At 49.4% G+C, this 15,100-nt stretch overlaps 1 protein-coding gene across 1 annotated transcript in view; it reads right to left on the minus strand.

Moving 5' to 3' along the window:
• The window catches only part of LOC112117800 (olfactomedin-like protein 2B), a 109,758-nt gene extending 95,865 nt beyond the window's left edge, over positions 1-13,893 (minus strand). The window contains exons 1-2 of the mRNA XM_026655583.2: positions 13,533-13,893; positions 11,599-11,862 (exon numbers count right to left, since the gene is read on the minus strand). Coding sequence (XP_026511368.1) covers positions 11,599-11,862; positions 13,533-13,712 — 444 coding nt within the window. The 5' untranslated portion in view covers positions 13,713-13,893. The remainder of the gene's footprint in view (positions 1-11,598; positions 11,863-13,532) is intronic.
• Between the last annotated feature and the right edge of the window lie 1,207 nt (positions 13,894-15,100).

Raw genomic sequence — 15,100 nt, forward strand, 5'->3', positions numbered from 1 at the left:
GCGTGCTCCTTTGGGCCCTCAGACATGACATCTCTCACACACCTGCTCCCTCCAGCTCCACGTCCCGATGTCTCTCACATGCCTGATCCCTCCAGCCCTGTGTCCTGACATCTCTCACAGTGGCCTGCTCCCTCGGGCCCTCGGCCCCAACGTCTCTCACACACGTCTGCTCCCTCTGGCCCCGTGCCCTGACGTCTCTCACGCATCTGTTCCCTCCAGCCCCGTGCCCAGTCTCTCACACACGGCTGCTCCCCCCAGCCCTGCGCCCTGACCTCTCTCACACGCCTGCTGCTTCTAGCTCTGTGCTCCAATGTCTCTCACACGCCTGTTCCCTCCAGTCCCATGCCCTGATGTCTCTCACGTGCCTGCTCCCTTCAGTCCTGCGCCCCCACGACTTTCACACGCCTGATCCCTCCGGCCCTGTGTCCCGACATCTCTCAGGCGCGTGATCCCTTCAGCTGCACGCCCCGACGTCTCTCACATGCCCCCTCCCTCTGGCACTGCCTCCCATGTCTCACATGCCTACTCCCTCCGGCTCCACGTTCTATCGGATCCCTCCGGCCCCGAGACTCGATGTCTCTCACGTGCCTGCTCCCTCCAGCCCCATGCCCCAACATCTCTCACACACCTGCTCCCTCTGGCCCCGTGCCCCGATGTTTCTCATGCATCTCTTCCCTCCAGCTCCGCGTCCCGACGTGTCTCACGCCCCTTCTCCCTCCAGCCCTGTGTCCCAACGTCTCTCACGCACCTGCTCCCTCCAGCCCCGTGCCCCGACATCACAAAAACGCCTACTCCCTCCAGCCCCATGCCCTGACGTCTCTCACACGCCTCCTCCCTCGAGCCACGGATAGATGTGTCCCCCTCAGCATTGGCTCAGGGTGAAATGAACTGGTATTTTCAATACATGTCTTAATGGACAAGTATCCACATAATAAATATACACCTGGAACCACAGCTACAGTCTAGGTGCAGTTGGAGAGTGCAGAAGCCACAATGGTTTATAGGAACTTCCTCTTTGATTCCAATTCCCACTGATCCACACTCAGACTTTGCTTTGAGTTTTGAATTGAAATGGTCCTAAAAACCCACAGTAAAACTCAGCAACAACTGCTGTGTTTCACCCATTTCATGTAGGAATCATACACTGGCCAGAGTCCCTCAAAAGATTCATGCACTTCAGCAATTTTTTGGCATAATTTAGGCTGAGTTTTGAGTTTATAACAAAAACGCCAAGTAAGATGAGTTTTGCATGGTCTGGGGGTCTGTAATACAAGATTCTAACAGTTTTGTTCTCATCCTGGCCAGGGGATGTTTACATCCCTCTGCAAAACTGCTCCCTTTGAAATGGGAAAAAGTCATGAAAACATCAATTCCTGGGAGGAAGGTCTTCTGGTTAAAGCTCCGACAACGATTCCTTCCATGACCTTGGGCGAATCACTCGGCTGTGCCTCAATTTCCTCCCCTGGGAAACGTGATTTCAAATCTTATTGTGTGGAGACTCACTATGTCACTGTGAGGTGATGAGAGCAGTAGGTTTATAGTATTTTTCCGTTGCTACAGAAATGCAAAATTTTATCATCTTAGGTTCTGAAAAAAGTTTTCTCCCCACGCCCCTGTACTTTGGGAGTCAAGTGCTCAGCAGACACCCTTGAACACAGCATTTAATACAGGCAGCACTCTGCAAGCTTCTCTCAGGTCCAGCTGAGCGGCACCCAATGTCCTTCCTGTCCAGGCCCTGTGGCTACTCTGCTAAACCTGCCAGCAGGGGAGACTTTCTGCTAAATGACATGGCAGCTTTTTGTAACACAGTCTGCTTTGTGGATATGCATTTACTCTCCACTAGGAACTGGACTGAGACCATCAACAGAGTTTACATAAGCCACCAAACAGCCATCAGATAGTCACATTGTTGATAGAGGCTGGATACGCACCACTGACCTAGCAAAGAAAAGTTGTAGAGTCCATTAAAAGTCCTCCAAGCCATCCAGTCATGCACGACCATACATCTGAAAGCAAAGAATGCAGGCCATAACTACAAGAGGAGGGCCTGTATCCTGGCAAGCAGTGACTCTGGGAAGATTTAGGAGTCATAGTGGATGAGGAACTAAAAATGAGTGGCTCTGTGGCAAAAACGGCTAATGTGATGCTTGGATGTATAAACAGGAGAGTAGCAGTAGGGAGGTGATTTTACCTCTGCATACGGCTTTGGTGAGACCAATACTGGATTATGCATCCAGTTCTGGTGTCCAAATCTTAAAAAGGATGTTGAAAAATTGGAAAAGGTGCAAAAAAGAACCACTAAAATTATTCGAGGGCTGGAGAAAATGCCCGATAATGAAAGACTTAAAGAGCTCCATCTTTTCAGCTTAATAAAAAAATCAAGAAGTGACTTGATTATGGTGTACCAATACCTTCCCAGGGAGAAAATACTGGATACTAAAGGTCTCTTTAATCTAGCAGAGAAAGGCAGAACAAGAACCAACGGCTGGAAGCTGAAGTCAGACCAATCCCAATGAGAATAAGGCCCACGTTTCTAACAGGGAGGGAAATTAGCCATTAGAACAAACTCTCCAGGGAAGTGGGGGATTCGCCAATTCAACTTTTCTGGAAGATATAAATTATTGGACTCAGTATCAGGGTAACTGGGTAAAATGTAATGGTCTGTGATATACAGGAGGTCAGCCTAGGTGATTCCTTCTGGACTTAAAATCTATGACTCAATTATTCATTTCCCATGGCGAAAGTTTAAAAATCGGAAGTGCAGGTCTTCCCCCTGCCAGGCTTTACCGTGCATGGCTTCCGCACTGTGGCTATATATTGCTGGCCTGTCTGGCACCAGGAAGCATTGCCCATTGTGAGAGAGAGCCTGTTCTCACAGCTTCTGCAGCTTGATTTCTTCAGCAAAAAAAAAATGTTTGGCTAACCCTGTTGATGGATCTTTCTGAACTGAGCTGGCGGGGCTCAGCCCATTCCTAGATGACAAGTATCCACGCCACAACTGGCTGTAAATACCTCCTTGGGGGGAGTCTCAGCAGAGGCCAAGGACTGAACTAGCCATGGAGAATGAACTCCTCCTAGAGGCAGGCCCTCGTTGCTGGGCTTGGGACAGGCTGCTGTATGTGGATGCTGTGCGGGAAGCTCACACTGCTGTTAAACATGTCTGTGGATAAAGAGAACTTCAATGTCTGGGTCTGTCACTTGAGTCTCAAACTAATTCACAATAAACAAAGAGACCCAGAGTGAGTTTGCCTTTTATCATCATAATGATTTCATACTTCTCACTTTGTCTGAGCTGTGACTGCAAACACGGTAATGGAGCCATTACAGTGAACTGAGTCACCGTGCAAAACCAAACATAGTACTGTGCAAAAAGCTGGATAACATATAGCTTATCCATGCACTGGGTACTGTTAACTATGCACTGACACCATCCACAGTAACAGCTCCTTGGAGAGGGGTCCCCGTGGCCTATGTAAGCAAAGTTGTAGGTCCACTGACATTGGACATTGGCTGCAAAGTCTCACAGATTCATAGACTTTAAGGCAGAAGGGACAAACGTGATCATCTAGTCTGACCTCCTGCACAACGCAGGCCACAGAACCCCCCCTTTCCCTCCTGTAATAGACCCCTAACCTCTGGCTGAGTTACTGAAGTCCTCAAATCGAGGAATAAAAATCAATGACACTTTTTTTAAATCAAAAAAATCGGATTTTTTTTATTTAAATCTGATTTTTTTTGATAAAATGCTTTTTGAGGAAAAAAAACTATCTTTAGATAGTTTTAATTAAGATCCATGATGAGATATCTTTGAGCTATAATGTAACAGGGATTATAAATTCTAATTCTATAGTATGAGACAATATATTCATGTAATGTTTAAGAAAAGTTTTGTAAATGAGTTCCAATAGTTCATGGATTAGGGACCCAATCTTAAGGGGGTTCCAGGGGCTTCTGTATAGATTATTTAGGTTAATCTTTCTATCTACCCAACGGGACTCAGTGCTCAGTCTAGAACAGGGGCGGGCAAACTTTTTGGCCTGAGGACCGCATCGGGTTTCGGAATCTCCCTCCTGCTTCTTGCCCCCTGACGGCCCCCACTCTGGACTCCTGCCCCATCCAACCCCCCCGGTTCCCTGATAGTCCCCCCAGGACCACTGCCCCATCCACACACACACACACCCCGCTCCCTGTCCCCTGACCGGCCCCGGAACCCTCACCGCTGACTGCCCCCTGCTGCCCCCATCCAACCCCTCCTGTCATTCCTGAGTGCCCCCCTCCCCCCGGGACCTCTGCCCCATCCACCCACCCCTTCTCCCTGACCACCCCCGGAACCCCTGCCCCTGACTGCCCCATCCAACCCCCCCCCTGCTTCCTGACTGCCATCCGGGACACCTGCACCCATTCAACCCCACCGTTCCCCACCCTCTGACCGCCCCGACCCCTATCCACACTCCCGCCCCCGACCACCACCCCAAACTCCCCTGCCCTCTATCCAGCCCCCCCTGCTTCTTGCCCCCTTACCGTGCTGCCTGGAGCACCAGTGGCTGGCGGCGCAGCTGTGGCTGGAGCCAGCCTTGCCACCGTGCAGCACAGAGCACCGGGTCAGGCTGCGGCTCTGCAGCTGTGCTGCCCAGCCACCGAGAGCATTGTGCCAGCAGCGCGGTGCGCTGAGCCTGCAGGGGAAGGGGAACAGCAGGGGAGGGGCCGGGGACTAGCCTCCCGGGCCAGGAGCTCAGGGGCCAGGCAAGAGGGTCCCACAGGCTGCCGTAGTTTTCCCACCTCTGGTCTAGAAGATACCATCAGAGATGCTTAGTTTTGCAGTTCTCAAACTGTGGATTTGTGTCTCCAGAGATAACATGCTTGTTAACAGCAAAAATCTTTTTAAATAAATAATATATAGAGGTGAGAAATAATGGACCTCAACTCTATTGTCCATCTGCAAATTTGTGTACACAGAGTCAATCACTTACCTCTCTCTAAAAGTGCAAAGTTTCACAAAGTTCAATGAATAGAAGATTGTTGGGGGTGGAATAGATCTGGACAAGGAGAAGAAATCTGGAGATAAATGTGAGAAGGGAGGGACAGGCAGTTGAAACAAAAGTGAAACTGTTTGAGCAGCATATTCCAGAAGTCTTGAGGTCTTTCTGAGTGTAGCCTTCATTGATTTGAGATCTACCATACCATTCTCTCATTAGAAGGGAAAACTTATAATGGCAACAGGCCGTAAAAGAGACCCAGTTTGGGAATATTTTAATGAAGTTCCTCTACCTGTGGGTAAGACAGGCATGCATGCAAAATGCAAACAGTGCAACAAAGAAATGCAAGGCCTGGTTGCCCGAATGAAACAACATCAAGAGAAGTGTTCCTTCTCAGGAGGAAGCTGCGTTGAAGATGATGAAAGGAACATGTCTGAACATGCAGGATCTTCAGGTTGGTAAACTTTTTTATTTCATACTTCTTTCTTAAGGACTGCCTGTCTTCCTTCTGGACTATTCTTGAATTCTCATGTTTGAGCAAAAAATATAGTTGTTACTCTATGGTACTATCATTTTAGATGCAGTTGTGATAAAAAATAAATAGCTGAAGTAGACAGATCTTCCTTTTACAATTTCACCTTTAAAATACACCTCTACCCCGATATAATGCGACCCGATATAACACGAATTTGGATATAATGCGGTAAAGTAGTGCTCCGAGGGGGCGGGGCTGCGCACTCCGGCAGATCAAAGCAAGTTCGATAGGGTTACCATCCATCCGGGTTTCCCCGGACATGTCCGGCTTTTTCAGCCTTAAATGGCCGTCCGGGGGGGATTTCTAATGAAGTAGAAATGTCCGGGATTTCCTCTCCTGCGGAGTGCGGCGCGGCTGATTGGACGCCTGGCCTGATTGAAAGCCGCTCGCAGCCACTAGGGCCTCTAGCAGCCAGAGTCCCTCCCCCTCCCCCGCTCCCTCCTCCCCCACAGAGCAGCTCGGAAGTGTTTGAGTCCACGTGGAGCCCGCATTTCTCCCTCTGCCGGGTGAGCGGGGGGAGCAGGGCAGGCGGCGGGGGGGTGGTGTGTGGGGAGCAGGGGGCACAGAGGCTGCAGGGGCGGGGGGGCGCAGAGGCTGCAGGGCGAGTGGGGAGCAGGGGGCACAGAGGCTGCAGGAGCAGGGGGGTGTAGAGGCTGCAGGGGCAGGGCAGGCAGGGGGCGCAGAGGCTGCAGGGCGAGTGGGGAGCAGTGGGCACAGAGGCTGCAGGGGCGGGGGGGCACAGAGGCAGCAGGAGCGGGGCAGGCAGGGGGCGCAGAGGCTGCAGGGCGAGTGGGGAGCAGGGGACACAGAGGCTGCAGGGGCAGGGCAGGCAGGGGGCGCAGAGGCTGTAGGGGCAGGGCAGGCAGGGGGCGCAGAGGCTGCAGGGCGAGTGGGGAGCAGGGGGCACAGAGGCTGCAGGGGCGGGGGAGTGCAGAGGCTGCAGGGTGAGGAGGAGCAGGGCAGGCAAGGGCATAGAGGCTGCAGGGGCTGCGGGGCGAGTGGGGAGCAGGGAAGCACTTAGCAACCCCCAACCAAGATCAGAGCGGGAGGGAGGAGGGGGAATGCGGGGTGCTCAGAGGAGGGGGCAGAGTTGGGGCAGGGACTTTGGGGAAGGGGATGGAATGGGGGCGGAGAAGGGGTGGGGTTGGGGCGGGGAAGGGGGCGGGGAAGGGGCGGAGTTGGGGCAGGGTCGGGGGCGGGACCGGGGCCCCGTGGAGTGTCCTCTTTTTTAAATGTTTGAATATGGTAACCCTAAAGTTCGATATAACGTGGTTTCACCTATAACACGGTAAGTTTTTTTGGCTCCCGAGGACAGCGTTATATCGGGGTAGAGGAGTAGTACTGAGTGTCAGTGAATGCAATTAATAATACTAAATGAGCAGTATGGTAATAATAATTAAATAACAGCATTGACTTATTTTGTTTAGGAGAATCCATCCTCAACATACAGGATTCTGAAGACTATCCACCTTCAAGATCACCATCATTTTCTATAGTTTCAGAGTTATCTGCCAATGATAGTGTTTCAGTCACATCATGTATGTCACATAGCCACAGTATATCACCTGTAGCAAAAAGGGGAAAAAATCTCCATCATCCAGAAACAACCATAGATAAATTTGTGATAAGAACCAGCAGATTACAAAAAGAGGTAATTGATGAAAAAGTTGCCCGGTTTGTTTATGCAACAAACTCTCCTTTCCGTATGATTGAGAAGTTGAACCCACACTTCATTAACATGGTTCAGTCATTAAGACCAGGATACAGTCCACCCAACAGAGCAGATGTCGCAGGCAAATTGCTGGATAAAGTGTATGAAAGAGAAATTGAGCAGTGTGCAAAAGGTCTAGAGGGTGAAATTGTTAACTTGAGTCTTGATGGGTCGAGCAATGTCCACAATGATCCTGTTGTATGTGCTTGTGTGACAACAGAAGAAGGGAATGTCTTCCTTACAGAAACAATTAATACATCAGGAAATGTACACACAGCAGAATGCTTACAAGTAGCAGCAGTAAAAGCTATAACAAACTGTGAAAAAAAATTCAAATGTCTAGTACGCAGGTTAGTCACAGACAATGCTGCAAATGTATCCAAGATGAGAAGAAATTTAGAAGAGAGTCCCAAGCTAATAACATACGGTTGCAGTGTTCATTTGATGCACCTCCTGGCCAAAGACTTCAGTGTTCCAGAAATAAAGGCTAATGTTGTTGAAATTGCAAAATACTTCTGTAACAACCACTTTGCAGCAGCTGCTCTGAAAAAAGTGGGAGGAACCAAGCCAACTCTCCCACAAGACGTGCGATGGAACTCAGTAGTGGACTGTTTTGAGCACTATATCAAGAACTGGCCTAATCTGATAACAGTTTGTGAACAAAATAATGAAAAAATAAATGGCACTGTCACAGCCAAAGTTCTCAACATTGGGCTTAAGAGAAATGTTGAACACATGCTGAGTATCCTGAAGCCTATTTCTGTAGCCTTGAACAAAATGCAGGGAAATAGCTGTTTTATTGCTGACGTTGTTGAAATTTGGAAGGAACTGAGTGAGATCTTAAAAAGAGAAATATGCAATGACAGAGTTAAATTACAAGCATTAAAAAACCGAATGGGACAAGCACTATCTCCAGCTCATTTTCTTACAAATATTCTCAATACTCGGTACCAGGGTCAAACCTTAACTGCTGAAGAAGAGGAGTTGGCTATGACATGGACCTTCAGCAATCATCCCTCCATAATGCCAACTATAATAAACTTCAGAGCTAAGGATGAACCGTTCGTGAAATATATGTTTGCTGATGATGTTTTAAATAAAGTCACACCAGTGAACTGGTGGAAGTCACTTAAGCACTTGGATTCAGAGACTGTTGAAATGATGATCTCACTTTTAACAGCAGTAGCTTCTTCTGCTGGTGTAGAAAGAATATTTTCTTCCTTTGGACTAATTCATTCCAAACTGAGAAATCATTTGGGACCTGAAAAAGCAGGAAATCTTGTTTTTCTTTTCCAGATTAAGAACAAACAGGAAAATGAAGGTGAAGTCGACTAAGTTAGCTGCAGAATCCAATATTTTAAGTTTCTCATGTTGACCTGGCTGACATAGTTGATTTAATTTTTTTTTTAATATTTCATTTAACTATTTTAGGTAAAAATAATTTTAACAAAAGCAAACCTGATTTTAAAAAACTTGAATGTTTAACTAAATTCAAAAATTCATATGCTTGTTTTGTTAAAATATTATATGTTTGCTGTTGAAGAAAAATATCCAGAATACATAACGTTGTTGTTTTAAATCAAATCCACCCTGGTTTAAAGGCTTCAAGTTACAGAGAATCCACCATTTACTCTAGTTTAAACCTGCAAATGACCCGTGCCCCACGCTGCAGAGGAAGGTGAAAACCCCCAGGGTCTCTGCCAATCTGACCCAAGGGAAAATTCCTTCCTGACCCCAAATATGGTGATTAGTTAGAACCTGAGCACGTGGGCAAAACCCACCAGGCAGACACCCGGGAAAGAATTCTCTGTAGTAACTCAATGCCCCATCTCCAGCCATTGGAGATATTTGCTACTAGCAGTCACAGGTCAGCTACATGCCATTGTAGGCAGTCTCATCATTACCATCCCCTCCAGACACTTCACAAACTCAGTCTTGAAGCCAGTTAGATTTTTTGCCGCCACTGGGAGACTGTTCCAGAACCACATTCCTCTGATGGGTAGAAACCTTCATGTTATTTCAAGCCTAAACTTCTTGATGGCCAGTTTATATCCATTTGTTCTTGTGTCAACATTGGACTTAACTTAAATAACTCCTCTCCCTCCCTGGTATTTATCCCTCTGATGTATATATAGAGAGCAATCATAGCTCCCCTCAGCCTTCGTTTGGTTAGGCTAATCAAGCCAAGCTCTTTGAGTCTCCTCTCATAAGGTAGGTTTTCAATTTCTCAAATCATCCTAGTAGCCCTTCTCTGCACCTGTCCCAGTCTGATTTCATCTTTCTTAAACATATGAAACCAGAATTGCACCCAGTATACCAGATGAGGTCTCACCAATGCCTTGTTCAATGGTAAGAACACTTCCCAATCTCAACTGGAAATCTCTCTCTTGATACATCCTAGGAGGACGGCATTAGCCTTTTTCATGGCCGCATCACATTGGCAGTTCATAGTCAACCTGTGAGTAACCAATACCCCCAGGTCATTCTCCTCCTCTGTCACTTCCAACTGTTAAGTCCCCAAACTTGTTCATAACTGTTCACTATGTCATTTGGAAAGGAAAGGGTTAATATGTTACTGTAGAACCACAAAAATTTGAAATGGGAAAGACCTATTGATCTGTTAAGTCACCTAGCCTGTCCCCTACCGGTCGGCAAGATTGTTCACTGCAATATCAATCTTATATTTACATTGTAGTAACCTTCGTCCCAAAGGAACCCAAAATGCCTTACAGACTGATCTGCCAGGGTCACACTAGCCTCCAATCGAGTGAAATGGACTAGCAGTTTAACAAAGTGAAGTAACCCCATTCAGCATTTTATGACAAGTGACAAATATGCACGCCATCCTTGGCTCAGCTCATTCTGTGTTCTCTGAATCCACAGAGCAGCAAATGAGAATTTCACATTGCAAGAGCTATAGCAAACAGAGAAAACAACCTGACTTAAGGATTGAGTGTCAACTTTAGGAGTAAATCCACTGTGGTGTGTTCATTTAAATCACTCCTTTATGGCTCATTTAAGCTAGATTTGTGTATAAAACATGCAGATACAAGAGCAGCCAAGAGATAACATTTGTAAAAAAGTATTAGATAATTAAAGTGCAATAAGATCAGAAAAAGAGAGTTTTAAATGATACTACTGATGTTATTATGAGTTGGCAAAGTTTATAACCGGTTCTTTTTAACTGGATTTTATTTCAGACTGGAATAGGCAACATCTGCTGTGGATACTCTGTGCTTTTCAGGGCAACATTCTCCTCTCCAATCCACTTGTTAATATCTTTTCAACATTGCAGATTTCAGATCTGTTGCATATTCTGTACTCTTCTGCATGCATGGGCGGCGCGTGAGCCCCCTGTTCAGGGAGAGTAGCCCCCAGCTCTGCCCCTTCTGCCCAAGGACCCTCCCCTACCCCATCCCTTCTGCCCCCTCCTCCCCCGGCAGAGCCCTGAGCCCCAACCACCCTGAGCCCCAAGCCACCGCCGGCTGGCCCATGCACCGGCCAGTCGGACAGCCCGCCAGCCCACCCAACCCCTAGCCCGCCAGCCCGCCCACCCTAGCCCCAGCCAGCTTTGGGGGAGAGGCTGAGCAAGGGTGGGGAAGAGGAGCAGTGTGAGGCTGAGCAAGGGCGGGGAAGAGGAGCAGTGTGGGTGGGGCCATGGGGGAAGTGCGGGAACGGGGTCTCAGGGCAGAGCATGGGTGGGGCCACACCTGGCTGTTTGGGGAGGCTTAGCCTCCCCTGGCCTAAGATACCCACTGCTCATGTCTGCATGTGCGACTTCCACTGATGTCAGCAGTAGTTCTACACCAGTGGTTCTCAAACTTCTGTACTGGTGACTCCTTTCACACAGCAAGCCTCTGAGTGCGACCCCCCTTATAAATTAAAAACACTTTTTAATATATTTAACACCATTATAAATGCTCGAGGCAAAGCAGGGTTTGGGGTGGAGGCTGACAGCTCGCGACCCCCCATGTAATAATGTCGCGACCCCCTGAGGGGTCCTGACCCCCAGTTTGAGAACCCCTGTTCTACACTGAATAAGTGCAAATCACTGCTTTGTGGATAGGAGATATGCTGTACATAGTGTTCAGGAAAATATTGCCTTTCTTTCGTCTGTGGATATTTTAACACTTGCTAGCTGGTGGCAACAATTTCCCTAGTGTAGATGCCTCATTTCCTGCACATTATCACAGCCAAAACTTGGCACCAAAGTGTTAGCAGCAGCTTTGCCAGCTGAGGTAATCAATCTAGGTTTGTACACCTTATAACGGATCTTCTTCCGGGGCTGAACCTACAAAGGGCAAGCCAAACCTGTTTCAGCTGCACAACGTCTTTTGCAAACTTGCACTCCCATTGAAAAGGAACTATACTGATACCTTTAAGTCACTGCTCTCTGCTTCCCGCAACTTCTTCAACCTGAAGTCCCCCTCACAAGGGTTCAGAGCAGAAGGTGGAGCCACGCAGGCACACTTGCAATCAGGTCCTGAAGTGATGGTTTCTACGGTGTAAAAATCCTCTGCTTTGGAAGCGCCTTCATTAATCCTTTGGCAGGCGCCTCGGCCCAGAGGTCTGACCAGACACTTACACTGACAGTTGGAGCCTTCAGACACTGCTTTCACCTTGTCATAGTCACCTAGCAACTAATCACAAAAAAATCACAATGCATCAGTTTGCTCCTAACATAAGATTTTACTTTTGGTTTGCTTTGTAAAGTTTTTGAGAAAGGCTCAGATACTCTGAACCTTGCAGAAATAGGTCACTGCTGCTTACACAAATTGCTGACTAACATTTCTTCGAGAGTGCTTGGTTTTTTGCTACTTAGATATTTGGGAAAGAGGGATTTCTGATGGGGTATTTCCTTTCACCATTGGAAAAGAAACTGCTCAAGTCCAAACAGTCCTTATCTACAAAGGGTTTGGCAAAATTAAAATTTAAACAAAGGGACAGAGCCACCACAATTTATATTAAATACACTGATTCTATCAGAGTTAATCCACTGAATTCTTTGCAACTACATACAAGGTGCTCTACGTGGGTGGGTTTTAGGAGTTAAGGGAGTCAATGCGTGATCTGGAATAATGCATAAAAGTAACCCATATACTTCCTGGTAATATATAATTTCTAATAGTCTCCTACAATTCCACGGGTTTCCTTTATAGACATTCACAGAAATCAGTCATGAAATTGAAATATAAAAATAACTTGACAGTATGTTTTCAATATTCTTCTGTATTAGCCATTTCCAAGGATAGATAATACTGCACAGTACATCTGCCAAATCTAACAGAGAACACACCCTGAACTTTGCTGCTTTACTCCAGATGCACTATTCTTGAGACAAGGTGGGGGAGGGAATATCTTTGATTGGACCAACTTCTGTTGGTGAGAGAGACAAGCTTTGAAGCTTACAGTGAACTCTTCCTCCTGTCTGATTTGCGAATAAAACACGCAGACACAGGAGCAGCCAGGAGGTCTGGTCTGAAGAAGACCTCTGTGTAAGCTGGAAAGTTTGCCTCTCTCACCAACAGAATACAAGATATGACCTCACCCACCTTCTCTGTCTAATATCCTAGGTCCAACAGGCTACAACACCGCATACATGGAATACTCTTGATTTTCAATCATTTCTTTATGATACAGAGAAGCTGTGAATTGATTCTCCAGTTCCCTATACAGCAGTTCATCTGTATCCAGGGCACAATTATTCTGCTGCAGTTGCAAATAAACAAAAGGATGAATGGAATTAACTATGCAGATTGACAGGTTTCAGAGTAGCAGCCGTGTTAGTCTGTATCCGCAAAAAGAACAGGAGTACTTGTGGCACCTTAGAGACTAACAAATTTATTAGAGCATAAGCTTTCGTGGGCTACAACCCACGAAGAAGTGGATTGTAGCCCACGAAAGCTTATGCTCTAATAAATTCACTATGCAGATTGGCAATTAATTATATGCAGCAATAATCAGAATAATAAACCTCTCCTGCTCTCAGCTCCAATAACTAATCCAGTTCCCAAAACGGGAGAGCAAGACAGTTCGGATTCGTAAAGCCACAGGAATTTGGCTCTCCCTTAGCCACTCGCTGCCTTGCCGCCTCACGCCTGACCGGGAGCCACACCTTAGAGCAAGCGGGGCTGGAAGGGTTAAAGCCCCAGCGTCCTTTAGGGAAACTTGGCACCAGAGGGCCAAGTCCCAGCGCCTTTGTGCAGAGCCGGGAGAGTGACACGCCCGCACGCAGCTCCCTGGCGAGGGATCCCCAAGCCCGGTTGGTGCCAGGGCAGCTCGGCTCTGCACACTGGGGGAGAAAGGTTACCTGAGATAAGATGTTCTCTTGGTTGTCCGCCTCGTTTTGCAGGGGCTCCTCCTCTGGGACCCCCTCCGGCTGCGTGGTGCGGGCCGAGCCGGGCCGGGCGGGGGTCGCAGTCGGGGGGGCGCCCCTGCCCGCAGCCACGAGCGCAGCGCAGCAGCACAGCAGCACCAGGGGCTGAGCCATGGAGGCAGCGGGCAGGGCGGCCTCAGCGGAGATCTCGGCTCCGAGCGCTCCCTCAGGCTAGGTGCGCGGCAAGGGCCGCTGCCGGGGCGCGCCGTGCATGCCCCCCGGGGAGGGCGCAGGGCTCCGCTTGCGCAGCCGGGTGCGCTTCCCTGGCGAGTGTCGGCAGAGCGCGCCGGGCTGGCGGCTGGCTGTGCTCGGCTGCAGGGCAGGGGGCGGGAGGAGGAGCCTGGCTATTGTGTCTCTGCTCGGCCGAAGCAAGGACAGAGGAGGAGCAGACCGGGCTAGCGGTTGGCACCGGCGCCTGGAAGCTGGAGGTCCCGCGCCCGCCCCAAGGGTCTGAACCCCTCCGCCCCGTGGCTGCCCGTTCACCTCGGGCAGGTGCCGTGCACCGGGGCTGGCAGGTTGGGGCAGCGTTCAGAGGGCGCTCGGCAGAGCCCAGGGCAGTGAGCCCATCCCCGCTGGGCTGCCATCTCCCCAGAGCCCTGTATCAAAGGGATGGGGGCGCCCTGGGCACGAGGGCATTGCCATCCCTCCCCTGCGCTGAGGGGCTGGGGCTGCCACCCCACCCCAATCCCATCAATGCTCTGTCCAGCCAGGGACCCCTCCCCAGCTGCCCACAGGACAGTGGCAGCTGGTCCCCACACTAGCTGTGCCAGCCAGCCTAGCACTGAGCACTGTGACAGTCACCAGGCAGGCCACAGCTGAGGAGAGGGACTATATGGGTTAATGCAAGAGCGGGTGCGAGAGGCTGTGCCCGAGGCCCTAACCTCAGGCTTGGCACATGGCTCCCCTGCACAGACAGAGACAACGGGCGGGCTCCAGGGGAAGGGAACGGAGAGGGGAGCTCTCACCCATCCCTCTGGCAGAGACTTGGGAGGCACAACAGCATCCATGCAGGAGGGGGAGCCCCAGAGAACCTCTGCGGCACAGTATGGGTCCTGGTGCAGGAGCTTAGGGGTGGCAGGCACTGTGCTGGCCGCCAGCAGAGCGCATTCACACAGCTTAGGGTTCCGGGTGCGATTTCCCCCATCTCCAGGGAAGGTGAGGGAGGCAGCTAGAAGGGCTGCTTAGGGCTGGAGGGAGGCAAGGACTGCTGGGTGGGTGAGATGTTGGATGGGCGCTGTATGCGTAGTGGGGGAACCAGGGTTTCTGGATGGCCGATGGAGGTAGCCAAGTGGTTGCTGGGGGTTACCTGACTGGGGCTGGAGCTGTGTGTAAGAGCTGGGGTAGGTGGGCACTGGTGTGGCTGTGGGTAGCTAGGAAGTGTCTGTGTAACACAGACAGACCCCAGTCATCAGCAGGCGGGATCGAACCAGTGACCTCTGGAGCTAAATGCATGAGCTAAAAGCCACATGGCCCTTAGCTAAGGCTATAGAGCAGACTCATTA

This window comes from Terrapene carolina, unplaced genomic scaffold, assembly GCF_002925995.2.
Source record: "Terrapene carolina triunguis isolate 2854851 unplaced genomic scaffold, T_m_triunguis-2.0 Scaffold210, whole genome shotgun sequence".
Lineage (NCBI taxonomy): Eukaryota > Metazoa > Chordata > Testudines > Emydidae > Terrapene > Terrapene triunguis.